At 40.6% G+C, this 22,048-nt stretch overlaps 1 protein-coding gene across 2 annotated transcripts in view; it reads left to right on the top strand.

The window, feature by feature from the left end:
* Window positions 1-5,936: 5,936 nt before the first annotated feature.
* The window catches only part of MAGT1 (magnesium transporter 1), a 70,039-nt gene continuing 53,927 nt past the window's right edge, over window positions 5,937-22,048 (top strand). Inside the window, exon 1 of one of the 2 annotated variants that reach the window (XM_010592705.3) lies at window positions 5,937-6,149. In XM_010592705.3, the coding sequence (XP_010591007.1) occupies window positions 5,952-6,149 (198 nt within the window). In that variant the 5' untranslated portion in view covers window positions 5,937-5,951. Of the gene's footprint in view, window positions 6,150-9,065; window positions 9,282-22,048 lie in introns of those variants that run through there. The other variant, XM_064278576.1, reaches the window with a different exon arrangement.

Below are 22,048 nucleotides of genomic sequence, written 5' to 3'. Positions count from 1 at the left end.
ATCTTTTTTCACTAACATAAAAAGTGACTATATACATGGATCTCACCAGACGGCATAAACAGGAATCAAATCAACTACATCTGTGGAAAGAGAAGATGAAAAAGCTCAATATCATCAGTCAGAACAAGGCCAGGGGCCAACTGTGGAACAGACCATCAATTGCTGATATGCAAGTTCAAGTTGAAACTGAAGAAAATCAGAACAAGTCCACAAGATCCAAAGTACAACCATGAGTATATCCCACCTGAATTTAGAGACCATCTCAAGAATAGACTTGATGTGCTGAACACTAATGAGTGAAGACCAGATGAGTTGTGGAATGACATCAAGGACATCCTACATGAAGAAAGCAAGAAGTCATTAAAAAGACAGGAGAGAAATAAAAGACCTAAATGGACTTCAGAGGAGACTCTCAAACTTGCTCTTGAACGTCGAGTAGCTAAAGCAAAAGGAAAAAAATGATGAAGTAAAAGAGATGATGAGAAGATTTCAAAGGGCGGCACAAGAAGACAAAGTATTATGATTACATGTGCAAAGACCTGGAGATAGAAAACCAAAATGGAAAAACATGCTCGGCATTTCTCAAGCTGAAAGAACTGAAGAAAAAATTCAGGCCTTGAGTTGCAATACTGAAGGACTCTATGGGGAAAATATTAAATGACGCAGGAAGCATCAAAAGAAGATGGAAGGTTAGCCATTAGAGAAATGCAAATCAAAACTACAATGAGATTCCATCTCACTCCAACAAGGCTGGCATTAATCCAAAAAACACAAAATAATAAATGTTGGAGAGGCTGTGGAGAGATTGGAACACTTATAGACTGCTGGTGGGAATGTAAAATGGTACAAACACTTTGGAAATCTATCTGGCGTTTTCTTAAAAAGTTACAAATAGAACTACCATACAACCCAGAAATCCCACTCCTCAGAATATACCCTAGAGAAATAAGAGCCTTTACACAAACAGATATATGCACACCCATGTTTATTGCAGCTCTGTTTACAATAGCAAAAAGCTGGAAGCAACCAAGGTGTCCATCAACGGATGAATGGGTAAATAAATTGTGGTATATTCACACAATGGAATACTACGCATCGATAAAGAACAGTGATGAATCTGCGAAACATTTCATAACATGGAGGAACCTGGAAGGCATTATGCTGAGTGAAATTAGTCGGAGACAAAAGGACAAATATTGTATAAGACCACTATTATAAGATCTTGAGAAATAGTATAAACTGAGAAGAACACATACTTTTGTGGTTATGAGCGGGGGAGGGAGGGAGGGTGGGGGAGGGTTATTTACTGATTTTTTTTAGTAGATAAGAACTACTTTAGGTGAAGGGAAGGACAATACTCAATACATGGAAGGTCAGCTCAACTGGACTGGACCAAAAGCAAAGAAGTTTCCGGGATAAACTGAATGCTTCAAAGGTCAGCGAAGCAAGGGCGGGGGGTTGGGGACTATGGCTTAAGGGGACTTCTAAGTCAATTGGCAAAATAATTCTATTATGAAAACATTCTGCATCCCACTTTGAAATGTGGCATCTGTGGTCCTAAATGCTAACAAGCGGCCATCTAAGATGCATCAATTGGTCTCAATCCACCTGGATCAAAGGAGAATGAAGAACACCAAGGTCACAGGATAACTATGAACCCAAGAGACAGAAGGGGCCACAGGAACCAGAGACTTACATCATCCTGAGACCAGAAGAACTAGATGGTGCCCGGCCACAACCGATGACTGCCCTGACAGGGAGCACAACAGAGAACCCCTGAGGGAGCAGATCAGTGGGATGCAGACCTCAAATTCTCATAAAAAGACCAGACTTAATGGTCTGACTGAGACTAGAGGAATCCCAGCGGTCATGGTCCCCAAACCTTCTGTTGGTCCAGGACAGGAACCATTCCCGAAGACAACTCATCAGACATGGAAGGGACTGGACAATGGGTTGGAGAGAGATGCTGATGAAGAGTGAGCTACTTGTATCAGGTGGACACTTGAGACTGTGTTGGCATCTCCTGTCTGGAGGGGAGATGGGAGGGTAGAGAGGGTTAGAAACTGGCAAAATTGTCATGAAAGGAGAGACTGGAAGGGCTGACTCATTAGGGGCAGAGTAAGTGGGAGTATGGAGTAAGGTGTATATAAGCTTGTATGCGACAGACTGACTTGATTTGTAAACTTTCACTTAAAGCACGATATAAATTATTAAAAAAAAAAGAATGTCTACCTTAAACATTGTGTCCTTTTAAGATCTATCAGCTGCTAATCAAAAGGTCATTTGTTCGAATACACCAGCCGCTCCATGGAAACCCTATGAGGCAGTTCTACTCTGTCCTATAAGTTCGATTTGAGTTGAAATCGACTCATGACAATGTTGTTTTTTTTTTTCTTGTTTTTTTTTAATGGGATCAAACTGACGACAGCAATATGAAAGAGTAGATAGGAAACTTAGGGGGTAGTGACTTTATGATAACGGGAGGAACAACTCAGAAAAGGAGAGTGAAAATAGTTGCACAACTCGAAGAATGTAATCAATGTCATTAAAATGATACACATAGAAACCGTCGAATTGGTGTATGCTTTGCTGTGTATGTTCTCAACAACAAAATCAATAAAAAAAATTTTAAAAGCCTACTAAGTAGTAAATTCAAGACTAGCTTGTAGTTGTTTTTCTTTAGAATAGAGGTATATGGTCAAAGTAGTGCATTATATCTTGGAAGAAGTGCAGCCAGAATGCTCCTTAGAGGCAAGTATGGTGAGACTGCGTCTTACATACTTTGGACATGCTGTCAGGAGGGATCAGTCCCTGGAGAAGGACATCATGCTTGACAGAGTACAGGGTCAGTGGAAAAGAGTAAGACCCTCAACGAGGTGGATTGACACAGTGGCTGCAACAACGAGCTCAAGCATAACAACGATTGTAAGGATGGCACAGCACCGGGCAGTATTTCATTCTGTTGTGCATAGGGTCGCTATGAGTCGGAGCCGGCACGATGGCAGCTAACAAAAAACAACAACAGTGCATTTTAAGTTATTTAGATTATTTTTTCCTTAGCGTTTATGATTTCCATTTTAAATAGAGTTGGACTCCCTTTTTCTGTGTATTCAATTTAAATTTTTTCTCATTCTTTCTGATTTAATTACATATTTAGAATATTAAAAACAATAACATTATTCCAAAAGTCAAAACTATACAAACTGTTGTACTGAGAGAAGCATCACTCCCTCCCCTATACGTTCCACTTCATTTCCCCAGCATCCCATAGGTAACCAGTTTCATTAGTTTCTGGTTTATCCTTTCTGTGTTTCCTTTTACAAAAATAGGTAAATACTCGTATTTTTTTCTTATTTCTCCTCTATTTTACACAAATGTAGCAAATAATATATACTTTTACACTTGCTCTTTTTTTTTTTTTTTAAAAAAAAAAACAGTCATGCGCCACATAATGTACGTTCAGGTAATGTCCGACCACGTATACTTCCATGTTCCCATAAGGTTATAATGTTGTTGTTGTTGGTTGCCATGGAGTCGATTCCAACTCATAGCGACCCTATGTACAACAGAATGAAACACTGCCTGGTCCTGCGCCATCCTCATAATTTTTGCAATGATCAAGCTCACTGTTGCAGCCATTCTGTCAATCCATCTCGTCAAGTCATCCTCTTTTTTGATGACACTCTACCTTACCAAGCATGATGTCTTTCTCCAGGGACTGGTCCCTCCTGATGACATGTCCAAAGTATGTAAAACAAAGTCTCACCATCCTTGCTTTCAAGGAGCACTCTGGCTATACTTCTTTCAAAACAGACTTGTTCGTTCTTCTGTCAGTCCATCGTCTATTCAATATTTTTCTCGCCAATCCCGTAATTCATAGGAATCAATTCTTCTTCGGTCTTCCTTATTCATTGTCCAGCTTTCACATGCATATGAGGCAATTGAAAATATCACGGCTTGGGTCAGGTGCATCTTAGTCCTCAAAGTGACATCTTTGCTTTTTACACTGTAAAGGGGTCTTTTGCAGCAGATTTACCCAATGCAATACATCCTGTGATTTCTTGACTGCTGCTTCCATGGGCATTGATTGTGGATCCAAGCAAAATGAAATCCTTGACAACTTCAATATTTTCTCCATTTATCATTACGTTGCTTATTGGTCCAGTTGTGAGGATTTTTGTGTTCTTTATGTTGAGGTGTAATCCATACTGAAGGCTACATGTAGTCTTTGATCAAGTCCTCTTCACTTTCAGCAAGCAAGGTTGTGTCATCTGCATATTGCAGGTTGTTAAGGAGTCTTCCTCCAATCCAGATGCCACGTTCTTTCTTCTTCATACAGTCCAGCTTCTCAGATTATTTGCTAGACATACAGAATGAATAAGTATATTGAAAGGATACAATCCTGATGCACACCTTTCTTGATTTTAAGTCACACAGTATCTCCGTGTTCTGTTCAAACAGCCACCTCTTTGTCTCTGTACAGGTTCTGCACGAGCACAATTAAGTTGTTCTGGAATTCCCATTCTTCGCAATGTTACCCATAATTCGCTATAATTCACACAGTCAAATGCCTTTACATAGCCAATGAAACTCAAGAAAATATCTTTCTGGTATTCTTTGCTTTCAGCCAAGATCCATCTGACATCAGCAATGGTATCCCTAGTTCCACATTCTCTTCTGAATCTGGCTTGAATTTCTGGCAGTTATCTGTCAACGTACTGTTGCAACCATTTTTTAATGATCTTCAACAATGATAAACAGAACTTGACCAAATAAATGGAAACTTCTTCAACTGTGTAGGATTTTCATTATTTTTAGTAGGGGAATTTGATGTTTAATGAAAACCACCTACGACCACAAAAACTTTAAAGACAGGCAAAGTATTGCCTTCCAACCTTTTGCGCTTATCTCTAAAACAAAAATGACAAAAAAGCCACTTGCTGTCTATAATTTGTAATTTAAGTCCTTGTTGGTGTCTTACATAGTAGATCAAGCACTGTAACTAAAAAAAAAAAAAAAAAGCTATGAATAAACACAAAGCGTCTTTTATAATTTTTGACTTTGTTTTGTTCAGTATGCCTGACCGAGTTTCGGAGACAGAGAAGATATTCAACAAGCTCCTGCTAATTGACTTCTTAAAATTCTCCCTCACAGATATTAAGTATGGAAACCCTGGGGGCCTAGTGGTTAAGTGCTAGTGCTGTTAATCAAAAGGTTGGCAATTCCAATCCACCAGGTGCTCCTTGAAAACTCTATCAGGCAGTTCCACTGTCCTATAGGGTGGCTATGAGTCAGAATCCACTGGACAGCAACAAGTTTGGTTTATGGTTTTGATATTGTCTATTTTTGTTTTCTTACTTTTACTTTTTTATTGACTTTACATACTTTAGAGGCAAGATGAGGGACTACAGTAGCTCTTATCAATGACTCGACTAAGTCCCATTTTTCTAGAAATTTCTCGAAACGGGTGGACTTCAAGGACTTCTGAATGAGTCTGGAAAAAAGACGCCTTGTTTATCAACCTCGGAGCCTTGGTGGCATACTGTTTAAGAGCACGCTGCTAACAAAAGGTCATCACTTAGAATTCACCAGCCCCTCCTCGGAAACCCTGAGGCAGTTCCACTCTGTCGTATACGGTCGCCGTAACTCAAACCGACTGAAGCAACAAGGTACGTGTCTGCGTTTACCGATCTTAAGCCATTTTGCAAGCCCAACACACACATATATTTCACAACTGCGCATGCGTGTTTGAAGAGCCTCGAGGCGCGTATTATTACGTAATTGAAAGGGACGGCCCATCATCCTTAGCGGGCCAATGAAAAACCTCCAGATTAGTTCATTTCTATTGGCTAACCCGGACCAATTAGGAGTAACCCGTCTTTTAGCGGGCGTCTAGTATAGCGCTCTGTGATGTAATGCGAGGGTTCGCCAGGCAGGGCTGACTTGGACCAATGAGGAAGGGCAAGGGGCAGGTTTGCCTGTTCTCACGCCCCACCCTCAGACCTTGCGGGAGGAAAGTTTCGCTTATGGGAGCGAGAGGAGCGAACATGGCAGCGCGTTGGTGGTTTTGGTGTGTCTCTGCGACCGCGGCAGTGGCGCTGGTGCTCTTTTACGGGGTTTCCTCGGCCTCTGCCCAAAGAAAGAAAGAGGTGAGGACGCTGTTTGCTGTAACACGGGCTGATACCAGTGAGAGTGGAGCTTGAGAGGGTCTCTTCTCTCCTGCCCACCACTTCCCCTGCCAGTTCTGTGCCTTTGATGGCTTCAGTTCCGCCGGTTTCGGAGTTAAGGGGTCCGCGAGGGAAGGCGCTGTAACTCCTTGTTTTGTCGGGGTGTAGAGTCTGAGATTGGGGAGGGGTAGGTGACAACCGGCTTCTATAAGCCTGTGAATGTATGTAGCTACGAGTTTTGACACTTCTTAAGGTATGGGGCCCGTGATGGGAGGGGAGTTCGCCTTTAAGTCTAGAGGGTACACTATGAGAGCGTCTTTCTGCTGTCGGCAGATGTAACTCCTTGAACGTATAAGAGCTATATTTTTTGTAGCATTTTCACTTCAGGAGTGTAAAAATTAGACTGAAGAGTGAAACTATGCCAGGTTTATTACGTGTTCCAATAAATTACTTAAAAGTAATTTATCAGGGGCACTTAACCAGCTTTCAATCATTCAAAATATTAAGCGTACCAGTCACCGTTCTAGACACTTCGTATACATACGTGAACAAAACTGAGATCCCTCGTTGTGGAATTTACCGGCTTTGGGAAGTAGGGAGAGATACAGTACTGTTTACTCACCATTAAGCAATCCAAGAAGAGGAATTTTAACATCGTATTTTGAAACATTTGTTGTTTAGAGCCATATAATCTTAGAGATTTAACAGATTATCAGAGATTATTTATGCCGATACTCCAATTTTATAGATGAAGAAAACTGAGTCCTAGGTTTACACAGTTAACTACTGCAGAACAAGGACTAAAATACTAGTTCAACCAGTTTAGTGCTATTTTCTGAACATTTTATGCTCCCTGTAGCACGCAACATATGTAAGTGCAATTTGTAAAATACCAATTAAACATTGCAGATGTTTGCCAACTTGAACTAAATTAAGAAACTGTCTTATCTTTGTTTCTGAATATTTGAACTATTCCATAAGAAAAAAATAAGCTAGCAAATTAAAACAATGAGTTAATTATTAGTAGGTTGGCAAAAGGTAAAATTAAAAAATATACAATTATCAAAGGTGTGGTGGAGCAGGATAATGCACTGTAAAGCTAGAAATTGATGTGCTTTTTTAGGAAGTTCCAAGCAATTGAAGGAGCCCTGGTGGTGCAGCGGTTAAGTGCTCGGCTGATAACCAAAAGGTTGGCAGTTTGAACCCACCAGCCGCCCCACACAAGAAAGATGTGGCAGTCTGCTTCCGTAAAGATTACAGCCTTGGAAACCCAGTGGGGCAGTTGTAATCTGGTGGCTTTGGTCATTTTAAAAAGGATATAGCACTGGGTTGCTATAAGTCAGAATGACTTGATGGCAACGGGTTTTTTTTTTTTTTGGTTTGCCAAGCCATTCTTAGGAGGAAAACAAGATGCAGAGCAATACATAGTCTTATTTTCTAGTGCCATTTTATTTTTTTAAGACGCATATATAAGTGTATATATATGTATGTGGAAGGAGCCTGGTTGTGCAGTGGTTAAGTAGTTGACTGCTTACCAAAAGGTAAGTGGTTCAAACCCATCAGCCGCTCTCAGGGAAAAAGATGTGGTAGTCTTCTATTGTAAAGATTATAAACAACCAAACCTGTTGCTGTCGAGTAGATTCCAACTCGTAGCGACTCTATAGGACAGAGTAGAACTGCCCAATAGGGTTTCCAGGGAGCACCTGGTGGATTCAAACTGCTGACCTTTTGGTTAGCAGATGTAGTTCTTAACCACTACATCATCCTTGGAAACCCTATGGGGCTGTCCTATAGGGTCACTATGAGTCAGAATCAACTCTAACACAAGGAGATTATATGTATAGAGAAGCCTCTGCAAGGATACACAACAAGCTGTTTGTTAATTGGCTATCTTTGGGGAGTGGAATAGTTGATAAGGGGAACACTTTTACTTTTTCCCTTATATGCTGGTATTGCCTGAATTTTTACAATTGCCACTAATTTTTTTAACATAAAAACATGAAGGTTTTTTGTGTGTGGTGAAATTATACACACTAAAAAAAATTGCCAGCACAGCAACTTCCACATTTACAATTTAATGACATTGGTTACATTTTGGATTTATCACTATACTTTTCCAAAATATTTCACCACTCAATGTCCCCGAAACAAAAGCTCCCTCTTTTCCCCCTCCCTGCTACCCCTGGTAACAATTAATAATCTTTAGTTTCTATATATTTGCTTATTTTATATACCCGAGATCATATAATATTTATCCTTTTGCGACTGACTTATTTTGCTCAGCGTAATGTTTTCAAGGTTTTTCCATGTTACGGCACTCATCAGAACTTCATTTCTCTTTACAGCTATATAATATTCTGTTGTATGTATATATCCCAGTTTGAATCCACCAGGCGCTCCTTGGAAACTCTATGGGGCAGCTCTACTCTGTCCTATAGGGTCGCTATGAGTCGGAATCGACTCGACGGCACTGGGTTTGGGTTTTTATGTATATATCACATTTTGTTTATTCATTCATCTGGTGGGCATTTCAGTTGTTTCCAAGCGTTTTTTTTTTTTTTTGTAAAGCCAAGGTTTTTTTTTTTTTAAGTTAGCATTTCTACCAGTGAATTTATATTTATTCATTTACTCCCTTCCTGAACTAGAAGTATAGGGTCTTATTTAGTAAGAAATTGATCATTTTAAAAAGGACTTCGCACTGAATTGTACATTTTAAAATGGTTAAAATGGTGAACTTTATGTTATCTGAATTATTGCAATTTTAAAAATTTTGAAAAGGAATAAGATTCTAACTCCCTTCCCTTCATGTCCACTGTTCAGATCCTTATCACTGTTGAAAGTATGTTGCAATAACTGCGTAACTGGTCTCCCTCCAATTCATCCTTCCTACTGCTGCCACAGGGGCTAATGTGGAAATCTGAAAATCCTTCAGCCTACTTTGCAAAGTATAAGAGAGTCTCAATAGTCTGTCCGAACAAACCTTTCTGGGAAGAGGTACAGCCAGGATGCCCCTTAGAAGCGAGAATGGTGAGACTTTGTCTCACGTACTTTGGACGTGTTATCAGGAGAGACCAGTCCCTGGAGAAAAGGATATCGTGCTTGGTAAAGTAGAGGGTAAGTGAAAAAAAGGAAGACCTTCAAGGAGATAAATTGAGACAATGGCTGCAACAATGGGCTCAATCATAGCAACGATTATGTGGATGGTGTGGGACTGGGCAATGTTTCATTCTGTTGTACATAGGGTTGCTATGAGTCGGAACCAACTTGATGGCACCTAACAACAACAACAGTAATCTGTCCCAAGGAGCCCTGGTGGCGCACTGGCTAGACACTTGGCTGCTAACTAAAAGGTTGGTGGTTTGAATCCACTGGTGGCTCCTCGGGAGAAAAACCTGGAGACCTGCACCCGTAAAGATTTCAGCCTAGGAAACCCTATGAGGCAGTTCTACTCTGTCCTATAGGGTTGGTATGAGTCGGAATCCACTCAGCAGCACACAACAACAACCCAGTCTGTCCAGGCTTTCCTCTGTACTAGTCATTCTGACCTTTCTACCTTCCTTGATCTGTCTGTACTCTTTTTCAAGTCTCTGCATGCCAGGACGTTCTGCTGGAGTGTGTCCTTTCTTCCCTCCCACCCACATTCACCTGAAGGTTCCTACTCTTCCTTCAAGTCTTACCTCAAGCATTACCTTCTTCCTCAGCTAAGCCTTTCCTGGTTCCCCCAGGTGAATTGGGTTGAATTCCACACATCATATTGTCATTGTTTATGTACTTCCAATCTTTCCCATTAAACCCTGAGTGCCTTGAATGCAAAATGGACTTTTATTAAATTTTTCCCCTCTCGCCCAACAGTGTCTGTCCAAGAAAAAGTCCTCAATAAAGATCTAATTAATTAGGTGCATGTACAGTCAGGAATCTGTTCTTTTGCTTGCAAGCTTGCTTAGATTTTACAACCTAAAATTGGATTTTCTCATCAGTAAATATTGGATTAATGTAGGGTAGTGTCTTAGTCATCTAGTGCTGCTATAGCAGAGAAGCCACAAGTGGATGGCTTTAACAAAGAGAAATTTATTCTCTCACAGGCTAGGAGGCTAGAAGTCCAAATTCAGGGTGCCAGCTCCAGGGGAAGGCTTTTTTTCTTGTTGGCTCTGGGGGAAGGTCCTTGTCATCAGAATTCCCCTGGAATAGTAGCCTCTCAGCATAGGGACCCCTGGTCCAAAGGACACACTCTTCTCCTGGGGCTTCTTCCTTGGTGGTAGGAGGTCTCCGTGTCTCTCTGCTCACTTCTCTCTTTTGTATCAAAAGAGGTTGGCTCAAGACACAGTCCAGTCTTGTAGATTGAGTCCTCCCTCATTGGCATAACTGCCGCTAATCCCATCTTAACATCATATAAATAGGATTTACGACACATAGGAAAATCACAACAGATGACGGAATGGTGGACAATCACACAATACTGGGAATCATGGCCTAGCCAAGTTGACAGACATTTTTGGGGGACACAATTCAATCCATGACAGGTAGTAAAGTTGTTTTAGTTTTCACTTCTTCCCCCTCTCCCTGGGAGTGTTTTAGGCTTTTTTTTTTTTTAGTTATTATGATAATACTTAGAAGCAGTTTAGAAATATAGGTGATCTGTTATAGAATGCTTATTTTTTGTTAATTTTGCAACCTTATTAAAAAAGAAAATCCCTGGTCTATACTCTGTAGTAGATTTGGGTTTAAATAGTAAGGTAATGTGTGTTTTTAAAATCTAAATATTGCTTTTAAAAAGACACCTCTCCTAAATGAATATGACTAAAAACCTCAAGTTTCTTATCGCTTTCTATTGTTAAATGGAATGATACCCTACTTATTTGATTATTTATACTTTTAACAATGTTTTCACTAGGACATGGACTTATTTACTAACATTTATTGAATCCCTCGTGTTAAGTATAATCCTCACAATAACCCTGCAGAGTTAAGTGTTAACCTTGTTTGAAAGATGAGGAAACTGACATTGAGCAAGAAAGAGATTGGGGCTTGCCCAGAGATGCACAGCTCTAAGAGGCTGAACTCAGATTTCAGCTCTGGTCTACTCTAAAGGCTGTACTCTCCACTAGGCCACAAAGGTTTGTTTTGTAGTGGCTCTTTCATTTTTATGGTGAGTTTTATCCCCTCTGTGGTAGAAGGGAAGTTGCTTGTCTTCACATCTTGTGGTGTCTTAGGGAAGGCAGCATCGTAAAAATGAAAAAGTATGGTCTTTGATAAAAGTATTCATATTTTTACTTACTCTTGGAATCTTAATAAATAATATGAAATATGAAACCGGGTAAAAGTATAAAGCATGCTGAAATATAATAAAAATGGTCATGATAATGCTAGAATGGCGTATTAGTTTTATTTTCCCTCTTCTGTTTCCAAAACAATTTTTTTTTCCAAAATTTTAAAGAGTATGTGCTTCAATCCAACCCGAGTGATCCTTATCAAGTTACTCTGAGTCTCATTTTCCTTATCAGTAGAACGGAAAAAATGCCTATTTCTTTGGCTTTTGTGAAAATCAAATGAGATGAGGGCTTTAAAGTGCCATGTAGACGACATTAGGTGATTATTAGAAAATAAGATAAGATCATGCTCCTCCGCAGTATTAACATTTTTTTCAACTGAGTTTTTGGTAATATTTTTAAAATAACTTTTTAAAAGTTTTTTTCTTATTGAGAATATACACAGCAAAACAGATACCCATTCAATAATTTCTACACATACAATTGAGTGACGTTCATTACATCCTTCGAGTTGTGTAGCCATTCTGACCCTACTTTTCCAAGTTGTTCCTCCTTCATTAACATAGACTCACTGCCCCCTAAGTTTCTTATCTAATCTTTCAAGTTGCTGTTGTCAATTTCATCCTGTATAGATAGATCTTAAAAAAGCACAGTGTTCAAGGCAGCCATTCTTTACTAGTTCAGCTAAACTATTGTTTGGTTTTAAGATTTCAGGGGATATTTTTGGTTTAAGATTTAGAGATTATTTCAGGGGAACAATTTTAGGGGTTCATCCAGCCTCCATGGCTCCAGAAAGTTGAGAATACATAAGAATTTGAAATTCTGTACTGCACTTCCCCTACTTTGATCAGGATTATTCTATTGGATTTTTTATCAATATGTTCAATAGCGGTAGCTGGACACCATCCGTTTCTTCTGGTCTCATGGCAAAGGAGGCAGTTGTTCTTGGAAGCAATTAGCCAAATACTCCATTTCCTCCTCCTATTCCTGACTCTCCTTCCTATGTTGTTCCAGTTGAATAGAAACCAACTGTCTTAGTTATCTAGTGTTGCTGTAACAGAAATACCACAGATGGATGATTCAACAAGCAGAAGTTTATTCTTTCACTGTATAGGAGGCTAGAAGTCCGAATTCAGGACACCAGCTCTACGGAAAGGCTTTCTCTTTCGGTTCTGGGGGAAGGTCCTTGTCAACAATCTTCCACTACGCTAGGAGTGTCTCAGTGCAGGGACCCCAGGTCCAAAGGACACGCTCTGCCTCTGGCTCTCCTTGCTTGGTAGTAATGAGGTACCTCTCTCTCTCTGCTAGGTTCACTCTTTTGTATCTCAAAAGAGATTGACTCAAGATACATCCTAATCCTGTAGATTGAGTCCTGCCTCATTAACATAGCTGCAGATAATACTGCCTTATTAATATCATAGAGGCTAGGATTTTGAACATATAGGATATCAGATCCCAAAATGGTGGATAACCACAAAATACTGGGAATCATGGCCTAGCCAAGTTGACACATATTTTGAGGCGGGGGGGTTGGACACTATTCAGTCCATGACACTGACTGTTGTGCTTTGGATGGCCCTTGCAAGCTTTTAAGACTCAAGGTTGTACGCAATGAACTAGGAGGTAGAACAAAACCACTAAACATGATATTAGGCCAATTAACTGGGATGTCCCATGCAACCGTGACTAAACTTCCAAACCAAGGAAACAAATACCCTGAGGTGTTTGGTTGTACATAAGCAGCCTCAGCAGCTACTCTTTTTTTTTCGGTCATTGTTGTAAATATATCTATCACATAACTTTTTCCAATTCAGTTTTCTACAAGTGTACAACATGTTGACAGTAATTATATTAATCGGCTGTGCAACCCTACCCTGAGTCAATACGATTTTTCCATCACCATAAACTCAGTACTCCATAAGCAGTAACCCTCTTCTGCCCCTCTCTCCTGACCCTGGTAACCACTGATAAACTTTGGTCTCTATATAATTTTTTTAAATCCTTTTCTTGTCTTTTTTCATGAGTGAGGTCACACAATATTTGTCCTGTTGTGATTGACTTATTTCACTCAGCATAATGTCATCAGGCTCCTTCTATATTGTAGCATGCATCAAGACTTCATTTCTTTTACTGGCCGAGTAGTATTCCATTATATGTATGTACCACATTTTGTTTATCCACTCATCTATAGATGGGTATTTAGGTTGTCTCCACCTTTTGGCTGTTGCGAATAGTGCTGCAGTGAACGTTGGCGTACAAGTATCTGTTTGGGTCTCTGCTTTCAAGTCTTTGGGATATATATCTGGAAGTGAAATTGCTGGGTCATATGGTAGTTCTATTTTTAGTTTTTTGAGGAACTGTGGTACTGTTTTCCACAGCAGCTGTACTATTTTGCATTCCTACCAGCAATGGATAAAGATTCCAGTTTCCCCACATAATAGCCAACCTTTGTTATTTATTTATTTGTCTTAGCCATCCTAGTGGGAGTGAAATGGTATTTCATTGTGGTTTTGATTTGCATCTCTCTGATGGCTAATGATGCTGAGCATCTTTTCATTTGTTTGGTGGCCATTTGAATATCCTGTTTGGTGAAATGTCTGTTAAGTCCTTTGCCCACTTTTTGATTGGGTTGTTTGTCTTTTTGTATTGGATTCTTAACTGATACATGGTTTCCAACGTTATTTTCCTATAGATTGTCTTTTCACTTATTTGGTAAAATATTTTAATAAACAAAAGCTTTTAATTTTTTTAACTTTTTAATTGTGCTTTAGATGAAGGTTTACAGAGCAAAGCAATTTCTCATTAAACAAGTAATACACGTATTGTTTTGTGATATTGGTTGCCAGCCCCACGACCTGTCGACATTCTCCTCTTCTTGAACACGAGTTCCCCATTATCAGCTTTCCTGTCCCCTCCTGCCTTCTTGTCCTTGCCCCTGGGTTGGTGCGCCCATTTAGGCTCGTTTTGTTTTATGGGCCTGTCTGATCTTTGGCTGAAGGGTGAACCTGAGGAGTGACTTCAGTACTGAGTTAAAAGGGTGTCTGGGGGCCATACTCTCGGGGTTTCTCCAGTCTCTGTCAGACCAGTAAGTCTGGTGTTTTTTTGTGAATTAGAGTTTTGTTCTACATTTTTCTCCAGCTCTGCCCAGGACCCTGTATTGTGATCCTTGTCAGAGCAGTCAGTGGTAGTAGCCAGGCACCTTCTAGTTGTGCTGGATTCAGTCTGGTGGAGGCCGTGGTAGTTGTGGTCCATTAGTCCTTTGGACTAATCTTCCCCCTGTGTCTTTGGTTTTATTCATTCTCCCTTGTTCCAGACGGAGTGGGTCCAGTGGATTATCTTAGATGGCTGCTCACAAGCTTTTAAGACCCTAGACACTACTCACCAAAGTAGAATGTAGAATATTTTCTTTATAAACTATGTTATACCAGTTGAGCTAGATGTCCCCCGAGACCATGATCCCAGTTTAGTCTTTTGTTGTTGTGCATCTTATTGTTAGTAAAATGTACTATGTGCATAATTTGCTGATGTTGTCATTCTCAGGTGTTCGCTCACAGATATTCAGTTTTGTGGTTTACTGTTCAAAACACTGCCTTATAGATTTAGTTTTCTAAACTAAATCAGAGGCTTCAGTTGCTTGAAAACATGGACCCAAACACGGATTGCTTTGCTAAAGTTGACAGGCAGATTCAGGCAGTAGGATGTCACCATGAAATACATGAAGAAAAAAAGAAAAGGACCATACAGGCAACTCTCACTGATTTTCTGACTAGAAATGCTCCCTATTCCCAGGGATAATCCAGATGATCCAGAACTGCAACTGACAAAATGCCAACGTTACCCAACTCTTCTTTATTGTCAGATTAATTTTTTTGATTTGTGTATTTTTTTATGTATGTATGTATGCCCTAGTGGCACAGTGGTTAAGAACTCAGCTGCTAACCAAAAGGTTGGCAGTTTGAATTCACCAGGTGCTCCTTGGAAACCCTATGGGGCAGTTCTACTCTGTCCTGTAGAGTCGCTACGAGTCGGAATTGACTTGATGGCAGTGGGTTTTGGTTTTATGTATTTATTGGGAGCCCTGGTGGCACAGTGGTTAAAGTGCTCGGCTGCTATCCAAATGGTCGGTGGTTTGGACCCGCCCAGTACTCTGCAAAGAAGGATGTGACAGACTGCTTCTTAAAGATTTACAGCCTTGAAAACCCAATGGGACAGTTCTACTCTGACCTATAGGGCTGCTATGAGTCAGAGTTGACGGGACAGAGGTGGCTTTATGTATGTATTAAAATGTATCTGTGAACTTATGTGTAATTTTTTCAACCCCCAAAGACAAAGATTGGATTTATAAAGATACTGGTAATAAAAGGTAATAATAATGAAAACTAAAAAAAAAAGAGCTTTTCGACTTATGTCAGAACTGACTTACGAAGGAGTCCTCAGAGCTCTGTCATAAGTTCATGTCTCAGATTGGTTTCTCTAGAGAAGCAAAATCAGTAAAGTGTATAAATATATATATATATGGAGAGAGAGATTTATATCAAGGAAATGGTTCATGATGTTGTAGAAGCTGGAACTTTCCAAGTCCATGGGTCAGGATAGAGAGATCTCCTGATTCATGTAGCTCCAGGAACTGGTGAACCCAACATCAGCAGATCAGATAGCAGGGCTCTTGCTCACAGGCTGTGAAGATCAACAGATTCCAAGATTGGCAGGCAAGACCTTAGGTAAGCTGCTAGCTCAAGTCCTGAGAACCTGAGATCAGACGAACAAGAGCCAACTGCAAGATCCAGAGTGAGCAAAAGCCTACGAGCCTTGCCAGAATGTCCACTTATATTCGATGCAGGCCACACACCTAAAGAAACTCCCTTTCAACTGATTAGCTACTCACAAGAGATTCCATCATGATGGTGATCACGTTATATCAAGTCTCATCATGGAAGTGATCACAACATCATATGACTGCTAAACTACTGAGAATCATGGCCCAGCCGAGTTGACACACAGCCTTAACCATCACAGTGAGCAGAGACAGGGGCACCTCATACCACCAAGAAACAAGAGTCAGGAGAATAGCACGTCCTTTGGGCCCAGGGTCCCTGCATTGAGAAGCACCTCGACTGCAGGAGATTGAATGCAAGGACCTTCCCCCAGAGCCAATAGGGAGAGAAAGCCAGAGAGAGCAAGCCTTCCCCTGGAGCTAGCACACTGATTTCAGACTTCTAGCCTCCTAGACTATGAGAGAATAAATTTCTCTTTGTTAAAGCCATCCAGTTGTGGTATTTCTGTTATAACAGCACTAGATAAGTAATGCAAACTTTGGGACTGAGAGAGCGGGGTGCTGTTCTAAAACATACCTAAATGTGGAAGTAGTTTTGAAACTGTGAATGAGGCTGGAAGAGTTTTGAAGTGCCTAACAGTAAAAGCTTAGATTGCCTTGAAGAGACTGTTGGTGGAGTTATGGACATCAAAGTCAGTTCTGGTGAGGACTCAAAAGGAAATGGGGAAATCTGTTATACGGAGACGGCACAGACAGTGAGAAGCAGCAGCAGAGAAACGACAGCAGCAGAACCAGGAGACCGGTGTGGGGCAGCACTGGAGCTGACCTATGGAGCAAGTATGCTGAGTGCCTTTGGCAGGAGGCTTCCTGGCAGAGTGGGGTGCCACTTATCGGTGGAGCTAAAGAGCTTTGGAACACTTGCCCCAGCAGGGAAGATACGGGCAGCAGGGCCCGAGGGGCTGAGAGGCCAGAGAACCAGGAAGCAGAAGCTGAAGAGATAAGGACCACAGGAAGCAGAGCTGCCTCAAGTCTCAAAGGTGGAGTAGCCACTCAGATGGAGTAGGAGAATGGGACCATCCAAATGTGAGGGAGCAGAGTTGCCATTCCAGTGGGCTTGGAAGGCAAAGGTGAAGCCCAGGGCTAAGGGGCCCCCACCCAGAATCCAGAGAGTGTGGCCAACACCTAGAGTCTGGAGGGCAAGGCCATTGTTGTAAATGGTCTCAGAGAACAGAGAATTTTTTTTCAAGCCTCGAGGGTATTCTGCTGACTTGCTTGGTGCCTGTTATGCCTTATTTCCCTCCAATTTCTTCCATTTGTAATGGAACTGTATAGCTTGTGCCTGCCTGTTCTACCATTGTACTTTGGAAGCAGATAACCAGTATTCCGGATTTCACAGATAAAGAGGAATTTTTTGGATTTTGGACTTGGAGTTGATTTAATACTTTTGCTGTGATATGATGGGGTGAATGTGTCTTACATGTAGCAAAGACATAAATTTTGGGGGGCCAAAATGTGGAATGTCATGGATTGAATTGTGTCCCCCCAAAATATGTGTCAACTTGGTTAGGCCATGATTCCCGGTATGGTGTGGTTGTCCTCCATTTTATGATTGTAATTTTATGTTAAAGAGGATTAGAGTGGCTTTGTAACAAACTTACTAAGGTCACATCCCTGATCCCGTGTAAAGGGAGTTTCCTTGGAGTGTGGCCTGCACCACCTTTTATCTTACAAGAGATAAAAGGAAAGGGAAGCAAGCAGAGAGGGGGACGTCATACCACCAAGAAAGCAGTGCCGGGAGCAGAGCACATCCTTTGGACCTGGGGTTCCTGTGTGGAGAAGCTCCCGGTCCAGGGGGAGATTGATAACAAGGATCTTCCTCTAGAGCCAACAGAGAAAGAAAGCCTTCCTCTGGAGCCAACGTCCTGAATTTGGACTTAAAGCCTCCTAGAGTGTGAGAAAATAAATTTCCCTTTGTTAAAGCCTTCCACTTGTGGTATTTCTATTATAGCAGCACTAGATGTCTAAGACATACCCTGATATCATGTTCAGGGAGTTGTGCTTTCCAACTTCAGAGAAGTAAGAAGCATCAGTGTTAGTTCCTGCAGAACATAGTTCAAGGAATCTCCTAAAAATGAGGCTCTAAAGACAAGTCTGCTGGCACTTATGTTCTGACGTCCATTAAGATCTTGATTTCTTGGTCCCTCAATGTCCTTTATTGAATTATATTCACTTCCTTTTGTTTCTTACGCCTCCAATTCAGAGAGAATATTTACTTGTTATGCCTTAAGTAAACTGCAGTGTATGAGGTGTGTGTTAAGTATTTCTGCTTTATAGATCTATTTCATGGCAGTTTCTACTCAGTTATCCTAATCACTCTTCTTTAACCTGGTCACTACGGTCCTACTCACCTTTTGTGACCTGGACTGACATGTTTTTACTGCAGGGAGTACCCCTATATCTGGTTATCTTGCATGGCTATGTTACTGTATAGGTTAATGCTGTTCGCCTTACTCATTGTTCTAATACCGGTTACTTAGGACTTGAGTTAATGAAAGTTGTTCGGAAACCTTCTAAGGGACATTATGGTTGTACTTCTTTCAAGACAGATATGTTTGTTCTTTTGGCAGTTCCACGGTATTTTCAATATTCTTCACCAAAACCACAATTCAAAGGTGTCAATTCTTTTTTTCTTAATTGTGCTTTAAGTGAAAGTTTATAAATCAAGTCAATCTCTCATACAAAAACTTATACACACTTGGTATGTACTCCTAGCTGCTCTCCCCTTCATGAGACAGCACACTCCTCCTCTCCATCCTGTATTCCCCGTGACCATTCAACCAGTTCCTGTACCCCCTGCCTTCTCATCTCACCTCCAAACAGGAGCTGCCACATAGTCTCGTGTCTGCTTGAGCCAAGAAGCTCACTCCTTACTGGCATCATTTTCTGTTTTATAGTCCAGTCCAATCCCTGTTTGAAGAATTGGCTTTGGGACTGGTTCCAGTCTTGTGCTGAGGGTCCAGGAAGCCAAGCTGCCTCTGTCTCAAAGAGTTGGGCCATAACCTCTGGGGTCTCAAAGGGTGAGTCGCCACTCAGATGGACTAGGAGAATGGGGCCGCCCAAATTCAAGGGAGTAGAGTTGCTGTTCCAGTGGGCTTGAAAGGTGAAGCTGAAGCCCAGGGCCGAGGGGCCTCCACTAAGAATCTGGAGAGTGTGGCCAATATCTAGAGTCTGGAGGGCAGGGCCATTGTGTAAATGGTCTCAGAGAACAGAGAATTATTTTCAAGCCTCGAGGGCTAATGTAATGTGTTCTGTTGACTTGCTTGGTGCCTGTTATCCCTTCTTTCCCTCAAATTTCTCCCATTTGTAATGGAAATGTCTAGCTTGTGTGTGTTCCACCATTGTACTTTGGAAGCAGATAACTTGTATTCTAGATTTCACAGATGAAGAGGAATTTTTAGATTTTGGACTTGGAGTTGAATTAGGACTTTGGCTATGATTTGATGGGGTGAATGTGTTTTACATGAGGCAAGGAAATGAATTTTGGGGGGCCAAAAGGTAGAATGTTATGGATTGAATTGTATCCCCAACAATGTGTTTCAGTTTGGCTAGGCCATGAATCCCAGTATTGTGTGATTGTCCACCATTTTGTCATCTGGTGTAATTTTCCTATGTGTTGTAAATCCTACCTCTATGATGTTAATGAGGTGGGATTAGCGGCAGTTATGTTAATGAGGCAGGGCTCAATCTACAAGATTAGGTTATGTTTTAAGTCAATCTCTTTTGAGATGCAAGAGAAAAGGGGGGGATACCTCATACCACCAAGAAACAAGAGCCAGGAGGATAGCACTTCCTTTGGACCTGAGGTCCCTGCATTGAGAAGCTCCTCAACCACAGAAGATTGATGACAAGGACCTTCCCCGAGAGCCGATAGAGAGAGAAAGCATTCCCCTGGAGCTGGCACCCTGATTTCTGGCTTCTAGCCTCCTATAGACTGTGAGCGAATGAATTTCTCTTTGTTAAAGCCATCCACTTGTAGTATTTCTTTTGTGGCACACTAGATAACTAAGACAGTCGGGGACTATCTGTACACTAAAAAATTTTTGAAGGAAGGGGAGGTACATTTTAGAGGAATTCATACTGGTAATGCTTACCTTTATTCTGAAATTCAAAATAAATCTGAATGGTAGAATCAGATCTTAGCTTTAAATGATTTTTAATGGATTCTTATACTCAATTTTTTTTGAGTGCTATTCAGTGACACTAGGAGAATTTGTCGTCGTTAAGCATTATGGTACTTTGCTAGAGCTAATTGTGATAAATATTATGAGAGCAGGTTGAATGAAATTAAAACTGCTGTCTCACTTTCCTTTCTTGGCCCTCTAGATCCCTTGTCCTGGATTCTCATCACACTTGATTATTACTAGCAGGGATTGGAGACATTAATTGATTATTACTAACAGGGATTAGAGACATTAATTCATTTCCCGTAGTGGGGTTATTTTGTGTCTATGCTAATTGGAATGTTTCAAGAGAAGAGAGAGATTTTAAGCTTACTTAGCTTTGTTGGTAAATATAATAACTGTGAATATTAGTGTTCTTTTTGTTTTATTTGAATAGTTGAAAATAGATTAATGTACTCCAAGGATAAGGGAGAGAAACTCAATTGATCATGAATATCTTTGCTTATAAATTTAATGTGTTTCCCCATAGTAAACCTGTATTTTGTTTTATATAAAAATACTCAATGAGTATTAAAATCTGTGGGTGGGTACATTTTCTTAAGTGTTTAAAACTGTTACTGGAAAAAGTATTTGCAATAGGAGGTATTTCCAAATCAGTTGCTTTTTTGGGTTGCTGGGTGGCTCACTTAAAAAATCTCTTACCTTTCTGTACTGCGTTGTTGTTAGCTGCCGTCAAGTCGATTCAGTCTCATGGTGACCACATTTGTGCAGAGTAGAATTGTGCTCCACAGGATTTTCAAATCTGTGACTTTTTGGAAGCAGGTCGCCAGACCTGTCTTCCAAGGTGCCTCTGGTGAGTTGAAACCACTAACCTTTCGGCTAGTAGTCAAGCGCTTAACCACTTGCACCACCCTGGGACGCTTTCCGTACTATAGTCCTTGGAAAAATGTGTTTCTTATTAATTTAAAGTATTAGATAGTAAACAGAAGGACCTTAAGGGCACAAGTGGCATTTTAATCATTTCTGTTTGAAGGTTGTGACTATGAATATACAGGAATATCTAGAGAATGAACAGTAAGACTTAGTATAGAGGTTGTAGGAGAACACAATTTTTATTTCTGAACCATGGCTTTCAGTACCCAAACGATGGGCTCTTGACAAAGGGTGAGAAGGTTCTTTGGGATTAGAGATTTACCCTGATCAAGAAAACATTTAACTCAAATTTGAAGAAAAGAGAAATCCCTTTATAAAACCATATAATAGGATAAATACATAGATAACCATACCTAGGTACTTCATAGTCAAACTCCTAAAAACCAGAGATAAAGAGCACAGTTTAAAAAGAAGCCAGACAAATACATAGAGACCAAAGTGGTTACAAGGAGCGGGAGGGAGGGGAAGGGGTTCTCAGCTTTGGGGACACTGAATTTCTGTTAGTGGTGGTAAATTATTTGGAAAAGGATAGTGGTGATGGTTGTACATGATGAACATAATGTCAGTGAATTGTACATGTAAAAATTGTTGAATTGGCAAATGTTTTGTTGTATATTTTTACCCCAATAAAAATGTTATTATATTAAAAAACAAAACAAAAAAAGCACCGTATAATAGAGAAGATAACCCTGGTGGCGTAGTGGTTAAGTGCTGTGGCTGCTAACC

This window comes from Loxodonta africana, chromosome X (assembly GCF_030014295.1).
Source record: "Loxodonta africana isolate mLoxAfr1 chromosome X, mLoxAfr1.hap2, whole genome shotgun sequence".
NCBI lineage: Eukaryota > Metazoa > Chordata > Mammalia > Proboscidea > Elephantidae > Loxodonta > Loxodonta africana.
The sequence above is the reverse complement of the archived record's forward strand: the minus strand, read 5'-3'. Positions and strand labels throughout refer to the sequence as shown.